The sequence below is a fragment of the Crocuta crocuta genome, unplaced genomic scaffold (assembly GCF_008692635.1).
Source record: "Crocuta crocuta isolate KB4526 unplaced genomic scaffold, BGI_CrCroc_1.0 scaffold118, whole genome shotgun sequence".
Classification (NCBI taxonomy): Eukaryota; Metazoa; Chordata; class Mammalia; order Carnivora; family Hyaenidae; genus Crocuta; species Crocuta crocuta.
In genome coordinates, this window is record NW_027551558.1 from 11182802 (window position 1) to 11200047 (window position 17246).

The 17246-nt window shown below is 41.3% G+C and overlaps 1 protein-coding gene across 1 annotated transcript in view; it reads left to right on the forward strand.

The window, feature by feature from the left end:
• LOC144219241 (calmodulin-lysine N-methyltransferase-like) overlaps positions 1–17246 on the forward strand; it is a 203860-nt gene that overhangs the window by 145813 nt on the left and 40801 nt on the right. Inside the window, exon 5 of the mRNA XM_077749198.1 lies at positions 7072–7138. Within this exon, the coding sequence (XP_077605324.1) occupies positions 7072–7138 (67 nt within the window). The remainder of the gene's footprint in view (positions 1–7071; positions 7139–17246) is intronic.

Here is a 17246-nt window from a genome sequence, read left to right on the forward strand (position 1 = left end):
AAGTTTCTCAAAATATTCCTGAAGATGAGCCCATGTTGTTTCATTCACTCGGCTTTATTCTGAGTTATGCCTTGCACTGTATCATTTCACTGTGCTCCTCCTCCGCATGTCAGGGATCACAGACAGCGAGAGGAAGTCAGGTATGCTGGCTCAGCCCCAGTGGATGGGCTCTCCCCCCACCCCTTGGAGGTGGGGGTGGGGAAAAGAGGATTATTGGACAAGAGAGGGTCAATTTAGCCGCAGAAACTCTCGGGTTGGGCCCGGCAACCTGAGGTTTTTCTCCAAGTCAGCAGGTGTCTCATTTAATAGCGTCAGAAACAAATTCAAACTTTTATCAGACTATAGGAACATCTGTAGTCGGCATGTAAATTTAATCGTACTGACATTATTATTGAACTATAAAGTACAGGGCTTCCAAAGAAGGGAAGCAATGCTAATGTCACTAATTAACACACCTTTGCTTTAAACAGCAAAGATGTCATGCCAGCTCTTGAAATCAGAGCGGAAAAATCTCAGATTCTGCATTCACTCTGCTGGCCTTTCAAGGAAATGATTGGTGCAGCCCCCTCCCAAGAAAATGGATTTTTAACATTTGGTCCTCAGAAGCTCAGCCCTGAGAGTGCTTTATTGTGCTGGGTTTTACAATGGGTTTAATATAGCGGGGTGCCAAAGGGCAGGAGGGGAAGAACTTTACAATGTAGATAAAGTAGGTCCTTTCAGGAGGCAGACCCAAACTGGTCTAGTGTGTTTTATTTCATCTCTCAGGACTTTCCTGATGGAGTTCAGGTTTTATCATGCAGTTGTTCCATGGGAGTGCCTTTTTCTTTTGTAACTGGATCTAATTTTTTTTTAATTAAGAGAAAAGAAGCATGCGTCAAGCCTAAAAAATTGGCAAGGTGTTTTTCCTGCTTTTAATACCAGTGTTATTCTTGATTTACTAACAGAGCTTACAATTGGCATCCCCTTGTAAGCTGTTTTCCTGAGTAGGGTTAATAGGAATGAATTTTTTTTTTCTATTTGTGTGCCCCCTTTCTGGAAGAATAACTAATTGACTGAATCACATACTGTTGATGCATATAGATCGAAACAAATTCATTTAAAAATTACTGTTTACATCTTTCCTTTAAAATTTTAGGAAGCCTAAATTATATAGCAGTTGTAGGATATTATCCAAAAATTACTTTCTAAAAAGTAAAAGTGGATGTCAACCAAAAAAAGGGGGGGAGAGAAACATTGCCAGAAGCCAGAAAATCTCTAAGCAAAGCTGCTAATTATTCTTAATGGGCAAGATGAGCACATTAAGAAACAAATGAATACATCAGTGAAATGTAATTGAAAATCGACCTGGCAGTCGCACATCACATCTGAGTATTGGCCTGTATATTATTCTCATGATTTTAAAAATTAGTTTTGTTGTTTTTGGCATCTGAATTGAATGAATCCAGCTGAATCTTACTTCCTAGTCTCTTAAGCTTCTAAGGTTCTGGTTTTTACCTTTTTAAAAAAAAAAAACAGCATGTTTTGATATTTCCTTTTTATCTTGTTATTTCTATTTTTTAACATGTAAGGTAATGAATGGATGAGTTTTGAATCTTTACATCATAGAAGCCTGTCAGCCAGTTGTGAGGTTATTTATAATCTTCCCTAAAATGTATCACAGGGATTGGCTATGTTTTCCAGAGCTCTCTCCCTTGACCCTGGAAAGCTAGATGTTGATTTGAGATCTATTAAACAGAGATATCTGAAAAGAGATTAAGACTTGAGGTATAAGTGAATGTCATGAGTCCCAAATATCTTCTTAGACTCGTGTGTACGTCCCCTGAGGTACTCCTTGGTCCTTGAACTGCATTGCTGGGTCTAACCCAGAGCCCCTCTACCTGAGAGCTACCTCTCCTTACAGACGCCATGTGTATCTGTACCCAAAGAGAACAAGAGATAAATTAGAAATGGGCTCCTTTGCTTCGTCCACTTCTCAAATTTACCTAAAATAGTTCAATGCGTTCCCTTTTTTTTGGCATGGCCCTTTTGGTGTAATAAAGAAAGAAACCTCTCAGTGCCTACAGATCATCATCACTCACGAAAGTTCATAGCTCATGATGACAGTGACAGAAGAAAAGGGGAGGGAAGCGATATACTGAGTTGCTGTCCATGCTGAGCCTCTTCCAGATCATCATCAAGTACACCACCGAGTCGTGAGCAGCCCTCTCTGGTAGACTCACTAATGCCCCCAACACAAGCACCCTGCCTCGACCCATCCTTCGCAAACATCAAGCATATTATCTGCAGACTGTGGCAGTGCTTGGTGACCCATTTCTTGTGCTCCCGACCCATGTGTCTTATTCCCCCAGCATGCACCCTCTGGACCATGATTTCGAGCTCAGGGCCCACCAGAAATTGGCAAATCTCCCGTGCATTTTTTTTTTAATATTTGTATTTATTTCTAGGAGAGAGAGACAGCGTGAGCAGGGGAGGGTCAGAGAGAGAGGGAGACACAGACTCTGAAATAGGCTCCAGGCTCTAGCTGGCAGTCAGCACAGAGCCCGACGCGGGGCTCGAACCCACGAACCGCGAGATCATGACCCAAGCGAAAGTCGGACGCTTAACCGACTGAGCCACCGAGGCGCCCCTCTCCCGTGCATTTTAAGGGTAATAGCCCTAGGGGCGCCTGGGTGGCTCAGTCCGTTAAGCGTCCGACATTGGCTCAGGTCATGATCTCACGGTTTGTGGGTTCGAGCCCCGCGTCCTGCTCTGTGTTGACAGCTAGCTCAGAGCCTGGAGACTGTTTCGGATTCTGTCTCCCTCTCAGCCTCTACCCCTCCCCCACTTGTGCTCTGTCTCTCTCTGTCTCAAAAATAAATAAACTATAAAAACAAGTGATAGCCCTGGCTTAACATTATTTATTAGCATAACCTGTGACTTAGGTAATTAAGAAATTCAGCTTCATATAGACCGTGCAGCCTGTGCTGTGGATGGCAGAGAACTTGAGAATGCCAGGCCATCGTCCTGAGTTCAGGCCTCTTCCTCCAATGGCTGTGCCAACTGTACTTCTGTTTGCCGGCTGAGTCATTAATGGGCTCCCTGTGCCTCTTACTGGGTAGGAGCTCAACAAATGGCTTTGAAAATTCAATTTAAGTTAAGTAATAAATTAATCTAACTAATTAATTAAAATGAATCCAACCACTATTAATGGCATGCCGTTTCAGGTGCTAAAGGTAGAGAAGTGGACAAGACGAACCGAGTCCCGGTTCTTGGGGGGCTCGGACTGTGCCTTGGCTGGAGCACATTTACACCTAGGAAAGATACTGAAAATCTGCGAGGCAGAAGTTCTCTGATTCCTTCCAGTTATTTAAATTCTACAGTATAGGGGCACCTGGGTAGCTCAGTCGGTTAAGCGTCCAACTTCAGCTCAGGTCATGATCTCGCGGTTCATGAGTTCAAGCCCCACGTCGGGCTCTGGACTGATAGCTCGGAGCCTAGAGCCTGCTTCAGATTCTGCGTCTTCCTCTGGCTGCCCCTCCGCNTGTGTGTGTGTGTGTCTCTCTCAAAAATAAATAAATATTTTAAAACATTTTAAAATAATAAATTCCACAATATAAATGTTCACGTAAATAGTTCTGAGCGGCAAGGAGAGAAAATAAAGCGTAACTGCCAAACCTCATTTCAGTCACTCACCAGCCTCTTCGTCCCTCCAAAGCTTTTTGCCTGAATTATTGAAAAAGTTAATGAATTGGCATGAATTAGGCACCTACATGCGTCAGGCTCATCCTATGTAGTACTCCATTAAGCTATAAAATAGGTGTCATTATTCCTCATTTTGAGGTAGAGCTCAGAGAGGCTAATTTACCCAAGTTCACACAGCCACTAAGTATCAAAATCAGCTTAGAAGCCAGCCAGGTTGATTGGGCTTCAAAGCTTCCCTCCCCCTCCCCCCATTAAGCCGTTCTGTTTCACCAAAACCTAGAATGGTTTGATCAGTGTCATCTTCCATTTTCCTCAGCACCCTCAGTAGGAAAAGGCCTCTCACCCAAAAACATAACAGTTGACATTGCTGATGGAGTTCACAGCATCTCCTGTCATCCTCTCAATTCCTTTGATAACAACCACATTTAAGACTATTTTGCAGCTTTTAAATTGGTGAATATTGCCACATCAAGCATTTTTAAAAACACTTAGTGATCAAAATGAACAGAATTTAGATTATAAATGGTTTCCTACCCTCACCTTGGATGGTCCAGTGAAAATAAAGATAACATAAACTCAGATAGTAATGCTTTGTGAATCACAATGTTTATTTTATTATTTTACTTTATTTATTTATTTATTTTTAAGTAGGCTTTAGACCCAGTGGGAAGCCCAACGCAGGGCTTGAACTCACAACCCTGAGACCAAGATCTGAGCTGTGATCAAGAGTTGGATTCTTAACTGACTGAGCCACCCAGGCTCATGTATATGTATATATAATATACATATGTATGATAGATATGTATGTATAATATACATATATGTGTAATGTGTATATGTGTATAATGTGTGTATATGTATATGTGTGTATGTATATATACCTGTATATATGTACACATGGATTGGATTTCCTTTGTTATTCCGAAGTGACACCAAAAAATGATAAAATTTGTTAGTAGATACATGCCAACCAGAGGAACCACCTCAAAATCTGACCTAAAGTGAAGGGGGGTGGGCAGAATATCAGAATGTATCTCTTAAGATATTTCAATACACTACTGCCATTTGTTCTTCTCTTTGTACTTGTTTTAATATAAAAACACCTCCTAAACCATAAAATATATTTCCTTCCCAGTTCTAAAAATAAAGCAGCCTGAATACTGCTGTGAGTTTTTTCATTTAAAAAAAAAAAAAGCACCTCTAGAATTACAAATATGTACACTTGCTTCAACCTGACCACCCGACGCCACAGGCTTATAAATTGTATAAAAGCATAGGGCGTTAAGATGTTTACTAAAAATTATTAATAGGTTTTCAGGCTTATATAATTTAACTTCCCTGTGACTATTTTATAAGAAGTATTACCTCCGCTAACAAAATAATATGTTTTGCTTGATAGATTAGTCATGTACTCATGCGACGCTACAGGTGAACCAGGCACATGGTGGCATGTGGTGGAATGTCATGGAAACGTGGAGTGGGGTGCGGCCGGAGCATGGGGGGGCCTCACCAAAAATCCGTTGTCAGTTGACTCTTCACTAATTTTGGTCTTCTCAGAATAAAGATGTCAGCTGTCCTTTTCTACAAGACATTTCGTTTAGAAGACTTTCCTGAAATACTTTCTTCCTGAAATAGACAGAACTGTAGGCCGATGTGTCATTTCAGTTAATCAAAACAAGTAGGCAAATTAGTCTCTTTTATTTTTTTAATGAATGTAATTTAACGGTATTTAATTTGCATACAGGAAAGTTCACCCAGAAAAAAAAAAAAGAAGTCTGCATTATAGACTTTTGTAAACCTCCACAAAGCCCTTCATTAGGAGACCTAATTGATTTTTCCTACCCACTCCTGGGGGGGAGGGGGGTGGAGAAAGCTATCACAGTACCTGCTTATTCACTCAGAGAAGAAATGGGTGTGCCTGATGTTTCAAGCAGAGATTTGGGTTAAAAAGTCCTGTGGCTGTGTTCCTACGGGGAGATCTTGGCCGATGCTTGTTTGGAGCATTCAGGAAATCTGTTTTTCTGAGCATTAGGGGGACATCGCTTGTCTGCTTGGTGTCCTCCCCATGAGCCCAATTTAGTTCAGCTTGCAGCCTCCGGTGGAATGATTTTATTTCTTGTTTACTTAAACCTGCCTTATTCCAAAAGAGGGACTTGGAGGCTTTTTACAGAGGCACATAGGATATAGCACATAAAGTAAATGAGAAAGTGAGGGCAGTTGAAATCAGAAAGCCAGGAAAGGGGGCGCCTGGGTGCCTCAGTCGGTTAAGCGTCCGACTTCGGCTCAGGTCATGATCTCGCGGTTCGTGGGTTCGAGCCCCACATCGGGTTCTGTGCTGGCAGCTCAGAACCTGGAGCCTGTTTCAGATTCTGTCTCCCTCTCTCTCTGCCCCCTTCCCAGCTCATGTTCTGTCTCTCTCTGTCTGAAAAATAAACTATAAAAATTAAAAAAAAAAAAAAAAAGCCAGGAAAGGATGATGAAGCCAGAACTAGAGGGCAGGACAGAAAATACCGATAGAGTTAGTTCATCCATTTGGCTCCGGATTGCACAGGGACCAGAGCGAGAAGAGACATGAGAACAGTTGTGAGATTTATAGTGCCCAGAGGTTGAAGCAAAAAGGGTTGATCTCAAGTCTCGCCTCGCCCCGGCGTGGGAATGTGATATGATTTTTCCCACGGGCCCGCGTCAAGATGGCACTGTGGGACGTAACGGACCAGCTCCTCATAACATCTCTTCAAGAAATAGGGCTTTTCTTGTACAAGCCCTTACGCGCCAGCAGATGGCCAGAGTCCGCAGCATGAGTCTGTACAGACAGTCCTTCAAGGGGTCTTTCCCTGGATTGACTTTCTTCTTCAGTAATTTGTTTTCCCTCAAAGGTTCTCCAAGCGTTTCTGTCTTCCTCCTCTCACTTCCCCCCAAGCCCTTCCTTGCTGCTCATCCCCATGCTCCCTGCTAGCATTTAGGAGATTGGAAATTCTTCAACTTGAAGAGTCTCTGAAGACTACCATGGCCCTCCCCACTGACTGAAAGAGGTTTGCCTTTGGGCTTTTAGCTCATTTAAGCAAGTGGGGCATGGCGCCCAGGCAGAAGTCATCTACACCCACCAGCTCCCATAGCCCTGGGGCTTGCCAGCATGGCTCCCTGAATGCCCATTTCACAGGTGACAGAACTGCAGCCCAGGGAGTTCAAAGAGCTTGCCTGTGCTCAGTAGTTCAACAGTGGTGGTAGACCTAGGCCTAGACCCTTCTTCTCCTACAACTCTTCTCTTTTCACTGTGCCAATTCCATGTACAGTATGAGGATCACCGTGTTTGTAGACCTTTTGTTTTTTTTTTTTTTTTTTGAGCCGGTTGACAATCTCTGCAGAAGCTTTCTTAACTGTGTCCTTCAGATGTGAGAGACATCATCACAAGGAATCAGAAGGCTGGTGTGTTTAAAACTCGGAAAATATCGAGCTGGTAAGATACCTTTCTGCATTCAGACGCTGGTTTTCTCATACTAGGGATGATTATTAAAAATAATAACAGCTAACACTTACTGAGCACTTACCGTGGGCCAGGCCCTGCTCTAAGCACATTAAAAGTATCTTATTTAATGTTCAAAAGAACCTGTAATGAGGCAGATGGGCATTTTCATTGTCTTCAATCCGTGAGGAAAACTGAGGTATATGGAACCCTGGGTTGGGAATGATTTAAGGGTTGAGAATATACAGGCCTAGGCTGGGAGGTCCCTCCTGGGACCTCCTTATGAAGGCCCTATTCCTAGGGTCAGTGTTGCCCCCAGGACATTATCCTGACTTGGGGAGAGGATTGCCACTGAGAGATAGAAGCCAGGGGTGTGGCTAAACATCCTGCTATGCACAAGACAAGCTCCTTTGAGATACCTCGCTCCATTCATGATTTAGTTCTTTTTTAATGTTTATTTATTTTTGAGAGAGGGAGAGAGAGTGAGTGGGGAGGTGCAGCGAGAGGGAGACACAGAATCCGAAGCAGGCTCCAGGCTCCGAGCTGTCAGCACAGAGCCGGACGCGGGGCTCGAACCCACAGACCATGAGATCATGACCTGAGCCGAAGTCAGATGCCCAACCGATGGAGCCACCCAGGCACCCCCGTTCCATCCATCATTTTAAAATGGTCTAGGTGTCCACTACCTTTTAGATTCTGTTGATTCTTACTCAAAGGTAGAGAAATGCTTCCCCTCAACCAAAACAACAGTGTTTTCCCTGAAGCTACATGTCCTTTTGCCCTGATGGTAGGACCCAGAAGAGTGAGTAATCATTGTTCAGTACTTTTCCCACGGAATGTCTCTGTGCATTTTTTTAATGTATAGGTCAAACTCCAGACATTAGAAGAACAATCTGATTTTTAACTAATTATTTATTAGTGTTACTCTGTCATCCTTCGATATTTTGAGTTTTCTCTGTGTTGAAGTTGCTTTCCCACCCTAACTGCTCAGTTTGGGGGTGGACAGAGAAGATGAATGAACAGCAGTAATGCTTAAAACCTACAGTGTTCAACACATTAGGATGAGGCCATGGAATAGCAGTAATTCTTCTTCTCTCATGTCAACTGGTGAGGATACTGGAGTGTCCATGTGTGTATTTTTAAATTCCGCAGTAGAATGTCGGAGTGGGCTGGTGGCATAGGGAGCAATGTGCTCTGTGTTTCTCATGTAAATAACAAACCCTTTCTGTTTCCCAGAGAGCCTCAGGCAGGTCAGGAGAAAGAGCAATCTGTTACCTATGTATTCTTCATTCTTAGGACAGCCTTTACTCCACGGTGTAGACTGCCCTACCCTTCTGGGGAGGCCTTCTTTGGGGACGTGATTTTCAACCTGGTCTTTTAGTTATCAATCAAAAGCACATTTTCTATGTTGTCCTCATTTACATTTATTTAATGCTTAAGGTCATTTGTGACCATTTGAGTGTATTTCAGCATATGGAATCGGGGAATAATAGATTTCAGCATCATGCTGTGAAATGAGATTGTGTTTTTACAAGACATAATGTTGTTTACTGGGTGTTAATAATCACTAATTAATAAACATATCTGCATTTCTAAAATGTTCCATTTTGAGGAATAAAAAGTTCAAGTGTTTAACTTTTGGAGCGCAACGGTATTTTCTGTCATCTTTTCAAAAAAATAGTTCAGTTACAGAAAGAAGCAAAATGGCATTATTCAACACAGGACCTATCCAAAATGGCCTTTGTTTCTATTTATCTGTTATTAAAAATGCGATCTCTAAATATATTGTTCTGATATGTACCTGGACATATAGTCTACATGACAGTAGTCATACAGGAACCTCCCAAGATGAGAGATTTGGGTTTTTTGTCTTTATCTTCTATTAATTGTGTTCAGTTTTTTTTTCTCTTCTAACCACTGCAAGCATTTTGTCCAAAGTCTACTAAAAACACTTTGCCAGAAAAATGGCAGGTGAGTCAGTCCTTGAAATGCCTTGATCTCATGTTAGGAAGCTACTTGACCACTTAACCTTCTAGAAGCTAAGAGGAAACTGCCAACCAGTGATGTAATAATCAGCATTTCCCTTCCCTCCACTGCTTTCCCACCCATAACCAGTACAATATGATGAGCACATTAGTTCCATGCGAGAAGAAATAAAAGGAAACTGTTCACAAAAGAGCTAAGATATAGTTCAATGTTCTTTTTTAGTGCCTCAATGCATATGCAGAATTTCTCCTCCAAATTGGAGGTGTGGAATAACAGTGGCGACAGATAACTAAGAAGTATTTACCATAGCTACAAAGCCCACCTGTGAGCCAAATATTTCTGCTATTAAAAAGCACTTCAAAGCTTGACATGAAGTTCAGAACAGCTGAGTGTCTCCTGTGACTTCATTTGCCAAGAAGATGTAAAAGCAGAAACGTGTATCAGAGTATGAGGACGGCGGGAATGGTGGTTTTTTAGAAAGGACCTGGAAACTGCCCAGAAATGGCAACGGCACCCCAAGCTCCCCTTCCCGCTGCTCCGTCAGCCTGCTGGGTGACTACCAGCCTCCTCCTGCCTTACCCCCAGTGTCTGTGGGGCCCCAAATTTTGAGGGCCCTCTCCAGGAGAATGAATTTGATGATATCTTACTTCGGCAAATTTTACAGAAGCATTTGACCACGGGAACACATTCCTGGGGTCCCTCGTGCACCTTGGAAAGAGTCTGTGCAAGTATGGGACCCAGATTCTTAAACTTCACTAGCTTCACAGCGACCCCACCCCTGCTCTCCTAAACATCACCACCCTATTCTAGGGAGAGCCTAGAATAATGCTCTTCCTTTAATAACAAACTTTCTCACTCCCTCTGTTGCATTGTGATCCCAGTCTAATTGTTACGTCCTGAGACGGACATATCTGTGGCGGCCTGGGAGCTTTAGCCCCGGCCAAGAAAGATCTAGGATACCCATCGATGAAGCGTCATATCCATTCCATCCCACAGATCTTAATCCAGTGATTTGATGGTTCAGGCGATTGTCCATCCATGCAGCCATGCATTCATTTAACTAACGGGTCCAGGCTCTTCTGCCTTTGAGAATATAAATATGGAGTTATCGAGGGGAACTTGGGAACAAAGGAAATCGTGCTGCTAAATATAGCTGGAGAGTGGTGGAAAGAGCAAGGATATTTACGGCTTCTCAATTGTTAGGTTTATCTGAAGCTGTCTTCCAAACCTTGACTGTCTCATAAAAAGGCTTTTGGAGCTTTTGACGTCTGCATATTCCTGCGTGTTCTAGGATTCGTGAATGGCGTCATTCTCTGGTTAATATTAGTTAACAGTCACAGTATTTTTTAAAAGTCTATTAAATATACCCTGCTGTGATATTAAAAGAAAGTTTCTACCTAAGAAAAGAGTTTATCTTTGTGTGAAAATTGCTAGTGAATTTAGGCCTGTGACTTGTATTATTCTTTGATAAACCATTAATTTTAGTAAACTATAGAACGTATTATAACATTTAAGACTTCTTTATAACCCAAATTTCACCTTTATGTGGGCCCCCAGGACTGGCTATTGGCCCCATTACCCTACTGCTTTTTAAGATTTTATATCTTTTCTGAGGCTCGTTTCCTTTTACACGTTGAATTGAGGGTGTGAAAAATGATTTTAAAAGTGTAAACGTCCACCAAGTGGAATCCAGTTGCTGATTTTTCTAGGCCTTCTGCAGCCCACCCTCACTTCCTTCATTCTCCTCATTCAGTCTAGCTCCCCTTTGCTTCCCCAGCATACACCTTCTCCTATGGCCGTCTCCCATGGCCTTCTCCCGTGGTCTTCTCCTGGGGCCCTGCCCTGGGGTCTTTTCCGGCCTTCTATGTACTTCTCCTGTGGCCTTCTCCCATGGCCTTCTCCCATGGCCTTCTCCCATGGCCTTCTCCTGGGGCCTTCTCCTGGGGCCCTGCCCTGGGGTCTTTTCCCATGGCCTTCTATGTACTTCTCCTGTGGCCTTCTCCCGTGGCCTTCTCCCATGGCCTTCTCCCGTGGCCTTCTCCTGGGGCCTTCTCCTGGGGCCCTGCCCTGGGGTCTTTTCCCATGGCCTTCTATGTACTTCTCCCAAGGCCGTGTCCCGTGGCCCTCTCTTGTGGCCACTCAGGCCTCTGCACTCTCTGAACACATTTGGTCTTTCCCATCTCTGTCCTTAACCAGTCCTGTTCCCTCCCCGTCATCCTTCCAAATTCTTCCTTGTAGGATGGCCTAATTTTCCTTTTCCTGCCTTCTCCTGCCTTAATCTTGTCATCTTTTAACTTCCATTGGCCTTAGACTGATCCCACTGTTAAAAGTGCCATATTCTCTTACTGCTCAAAGCATGTTGTCTTTGTCTTCGTGTCCATTGGTTCATTCATTTCTTGACAACTATTTCGATCACTTTCTGCACACCAAGTACTGTTCTAGGTGTCGGAGATGCGGTGATGAACAAGACTGAGAAAGTCCATGCCTTCTTGGACTTCACACTCTCTCAGGGGAGACGGATAATTGTCTTGAAGGCAAAGATTCTGCTTAATATATTTTTATATTCCCCGAAGCAATTAGTACGCCTTATCCCTGCCATAGGGAAGGTTTTTAAGATTTGTCGTTGGAGCACATTGTGAAAGACATGCATCCATAAGGCTTACGGAACCAAATAATTTTTAGTAGGAGAAAGTCAAGCTCTAGAGCCGCAGACATCAGTTTCTACATCAGATAGCTGACTTTCATTTCAGGATAGGCTTCCTCTCAGGCATGCCTATGCCGTGTCTGTAGACAAAGTGACATTATAAGTAGGCATTTATCTCCTTTGTCAGGATGAAGAGGAAGGTTAGAAGAAGGGAACTGAGATAAGGAGACTGAGGGCTCTCTTTGAGAAATTTTCTGATAAACTATACCTGTTAGTGAGTTTTGCTAGAATTATGGTAGCAGAATCTTGAGAACTGCTGACAGTTCTAGAGATGCCACATTCCTGTTTCCTTCCATGGCTGTCTTCGATGTGGGGAAAGGAAATTACTACGTGTACTTCCTATTATGAACATTTTTTGCCTGACAAGTGTAAAGAAGGACCCACGTCCCCTAGTCTTTAGTGTTTTGCACTGAAGAAACCAGCTCCCACAGTCATGTTATCCAGTTTCTGATATTTTGATAGAGTTCTCCTTTTTGTATTAAAATGAGCCAGATTTTAACATTTGGGAACATTGTATTTTTTTAGGCATCCTCATAAACTGCAGTAAATTAAAAGTTAAGGCCTTTTTATTCAAGAATAACACTGTAATCACTCTTTGGACATGCAGTTCCCTACTCCTCACCAAGTTCAAAACCTCACTACCCAAATTTGGCCAAGTTCAATATTGATAGCCACGTGTGCATGCCAGACTACTGCATCTTCTGCAAAAATGCCTTCTAGTTTTAAGAGAAAAATCACGGGGCACCTGGGTGGCTTAGTCGGGTAAGCGTCCGACTTTCGCTTAGGTCANGAGAAAAATAACTCCTTCATAAAAATTTGTATCACCAAAGCTACATATCAAATAAAAGCATTTTCATTTTCTTTCTTTTTTTTAGAAAAAAATTTTTAAATTTTTATTTATTTTTGAGGCAAAGACAGAGCAGGAGCGGGGGAGGAGCAGAGGGAGAGGGAAACACACAATCTGAAGCAGCTCCAGGCTCTGAGCTGTCAGCAGAGAGTCCGACACAAGGCTGGAACCCACCAACTAAGAGACCATGGCCTGAACTGAAGTCAGACGCTTAACTGATTGAGCCACCCAGGCGCCCCTCTTTTTTTTAGAGAGGGAGAGAGCATGGGTGAGAGGAGGAGGGGGCAGAGGGAGAGAGAAAGAATCTTAAGCAGTCTCCGTGCTCAGCACGGATCCCCACCCAGGGCTCAATTCCACAACCCTGGGATCATGACCTGAGCCAAAATCAAGTCAGAAGCTCAACCAACTGAGCCACCCAGGAGCCCCAAGCATCTTCATTTTCAAAGGATTTCTTCACTTTAAAATGGACAAGGGAGGGGCGCCTGGGTGGCTTAGTCGGTTAAGCGTCTGACTTTCGCTTAGGTCATGATCTCGCGGTTCGTGGGTTCCGGCCCCGCGTCGGACTCTGTGCTGACTGCCAGCTCAGAGCCTGGAGCCTGCTTCAGATTCTGTGTCTCCCTCTCTCTCTGACCCTCCCCTGCTCACGCTGTCTCTCTCTCTCTCTCCTAGAAATAAATAAAACATTTTTAAAAAAATAAATAAATAAAATGGACAAGGGAGACTCGTTAAAAAAAATTTTTTTTAGAGAAAAACCACATCATAATCCATTGCTAAAAACTATTTTTTAACTTTAGTAATAGTCTGTTTTCAGCATTTTGCCATTACAAACAATGCTTCAGTGAACACATCTGTGCATAGACTGTACATTTGCAAGTATACCTACACAAGACTTTCAGAAGTGAACTTTGTCTATTCATACAGCTCTACCAAAGGGTAAATTACTACAACTTAGTAATATATTTTCATATCTGTTAAGACTAGTCCCTTGTCAATCTTTCTTTTTAGAATTTTCTAAAATTATGTTGGTATCTTTATTACACTGGCATTTTCATTGTGATTGAAAGAAATACAATTTGCTAAGCTTTGACATCTTTATGACTGAGTCTTCCTATTCAAGAACAGGGTGTTTTCTTTTATTTAAGTTTTTCTAGATGTTTCACTTGCACTTAAAATCTTTCTTCATGTCTCTTGTTAAGTTTATTTTTGGAAACTAGTCTTGCTTCTCTTATAAATGAGCTCTTTTCTTTCGTATATTTTCTAACTGGTTGTTATTTGTATATTTATAAAGAAAGCTATAGGGTTTTGTATAGTAAATGTTTAGTCATCTCCGTGAGTTATTATTTCTGAAGTTTGTCAGTTTATTCTCTTGAATTTTCCAGTCACATCATCTGCAGACGATGATAATTTTGACTTCTTTCCAATTCTTATACCTCTTCTTTTGTATCCCTTGTGTCATTTTATTGGATAAAAATTTCCGGGATGATATTAAATGATAGGCATTTTTGAATATGACTTTGTTGGGACTCCTCTAATATTTCACCATTAGCTATGCATTAGCTTTTGAATGGAAATATATATGATATTTTTTATCTTGTTAAGGAAGTTTTTATTGGTCCTTTGTTTTCAAGAGATTTTATTATAAATAAAATTGGAACTTCAGCCGATGCCTTTTTTGCAAGAATGGAGCTGATCAAATTGTTTTTCTTATTTTACCTGTAATTATGACAATTCCTATTAACCAGTGTTCTAATATTAAAGCATCTCTGCATTTCTAGTCACTTGGTCATGGAGTCTTAATTTTTCCTTTAACATGCTGCTGTATTCTGTCGCTTCTTGGCCTTTTGGCTAAGATGCTGCTGTATTCTAACATATTTTCTGGAATTATTTTTATAACAAGTTTATTGAGATATAATTCACATGCCATACATTTCACCCACTTAAAGTGTACAACTCAATGGTTTTTAGTATATTCACAGAGTTGTGCTACCATCATGATCATTTTTAGGACATTTTTATGTTCTAAAATGAAAAAAGTGATATAAATGTTCTAAATTCTTTTTTTTTTTAATATTTTTATTTATTTCTAGGAGAGAGAGAGACAGACAGCATGAGCAGGGAAGGGTCAGAGAGAGAGAGAGTCACAGACTGAAACAGGCTCCAGGCTCTGAGCTGGCTGTCAGCACAGAGCCCGACGAGGGGCTCGAACCCACGAACCGCGAGATCATGACCCAAGCGAAAGTCGGACGCTTACCCGACTAAGCCACCCAGGCGCCCCATAAATGTTCTAAATTCTAAATAATAAAGTGACCCGTTAGCAGTGACTCCCCATTGGCCCTTCCTTCCACCCCCCACTTTCTCCTTCCTGGCACTAGGAAGCCACTAATCTACTTTCTCCATGGATTTCCCTATTCTAGACATTTCACATAAAGGAATCATACAAGATGTGGTCCTTCGTGTCTGGTTTCTTTAACCTAACATAATGTTTTGGGGTTCATCCATGTTGCAGCATTATCAAGTTTTAATTTTCATTCCAGCATGGTTGAGATACAGTATTGTATTAATTTTGGGCATATCGATTCCACAATTCCATACATTACTCAGTGCTCATAAAGATAAGTGTACTCTTAATCCCTTTCATCTGTTTCATCCATCCTCCAACCCATCTCCTCTCTGGTAACGATCAGTTTGTTCTCTATAGTTAAGAGCCTGTTTTTTGGTTTGTCTCTTTTTTCCCCCCCTCTGGTTTGTTTCTCAAATTCCACATGTGAATGAAATCATATGGCATTTGTCTTTCTGTGTCCGCCTCATTGCGCTTAGCATTATACTCTCTGTATCCATCCATGTTGTTGCAAGTGGCAAGATTTCATTCTGTTTATGGCTGAATAATACTCAATTGTATATATATACTACATTTTCCTTATTTATTCATTCATCTATTGATGGACACTTAAGCTGCTTCCATAATTTAGCTATTATGAATAATGCTGCAATAAATATAGAGGTGCATGTATCCCTTCAAATTACTCTTTCATATTCTTTGGATAAATGCCCAGTAGTGAAATTACTGGATCATAGGGTAGTTCTGTTTTTAAATTTTTGAGGAACCCCCATACTGTCTTCCAAAGTAGCTGCACCAGTTTGCATTCCCACCAACAGTGCATGAGGGTTCTTTTTTCTCCACATCCTTGCTAACACTTGTTGTTTCTTGTGTTTTTGACTTGAGCCATTCTGACAGGTGTGAGGTGATAGATCATTGTGGTTTCGATTTGCATTTCCCTGATGATAAGTGATGTTGAGCATCTTTTCATGTGTCTGTTGGCCATCTGTAGGCCTTTTTTTGGAAAAATGTCTGTTCCTGTTGTCTGCCCATTTTTTTATTGGATTATTTGGTTTTTTGGTGTTGAGTTATATAAATTCATTATATATATTGGATACTGACCCTTTATTGGATATGTCATATGCAATTATCTCCTTCCATTCAGTAGGTTATCTTTTAGTTTTGTGGGTTGTTTCTCAACGTGCGAGAAATTACTGCCTGTGCTGTCTTCCAAGATTTTTATGGTTTCAGGTCTCACATTTAGGTCTTTAATCCATTCCGAGTTTACTTTTATGTATGATATAAAAACGTGGTCCAGTTTCTTTCTTTTGCATATAGCTGTCCAGTTTTCCCAGCACCATTTGTTGAAGAGACTGTCTTTTTCCCATCGCATACTCTTGCCTCCTGTGTCAAAGATTAATGACCATATAATTGTGGGTCTATTTCTGGGCTTTCTATTCTGTTCTGTTGATCTATATGTCTATTTTTATGCTGGTACTATACTATTTTGATTACTACAGCTTTGTAATATAGCTTGAAGTGTAGAATTGTGATACTCCCAGTTTTGTGTTTTCTTTTTCAAGATTGCTTTGGCTATTTGGCGTCTTTTGTGGTCCCATACAAATTTTAGGATTGCTTGTTCCAGTTTTGTTAAAAATGCTATTGTTATATTGATAGGGATTGCATTAAACGTGTACTTTGCTTTGGGTGGTATGGAGACTTTAACAATATTGGTTCTTCCAATCCATGAGCATGATGTGTCTTTGCATTTGTTTGTGTTATCTTCCATTTCTTTCACCAGTGTTTTATAGTTTTCAAAGTATAGGTCTTTCACCTCCTTGGTTAAATTCCTAGGTTTTTTATTATTTTGGGTGCAGTTGTAAATGGGATTGTTTTCTTAATTTTTCTTTCTACTGTTTCATTATTAGTGTACAGAAACGCCACAAATTTCTGTACATTGATTTTGTATCCTGCAAACTTATTGAATTCATTCATCAGTTTTAATAGTTTTTGGTGGATGGATAGACTACATTTTATTTATCCATTCATCTTAGACATCTGGGTGGCTGCCATTTTTTGGCTTTTATGGGTAGTGCTGCTATGGACATTTGTGTACAAGTTCTTGTGACAAATTTAATTTACCTTGGGTGTATATAATCACATAGTAACTCTATGTGTAACCTTTTGAGGAATCGCCAGGCTGTTTTCCAAGTTGGCTGGACCATTTTGCATTCCCACCAGCGGTGTA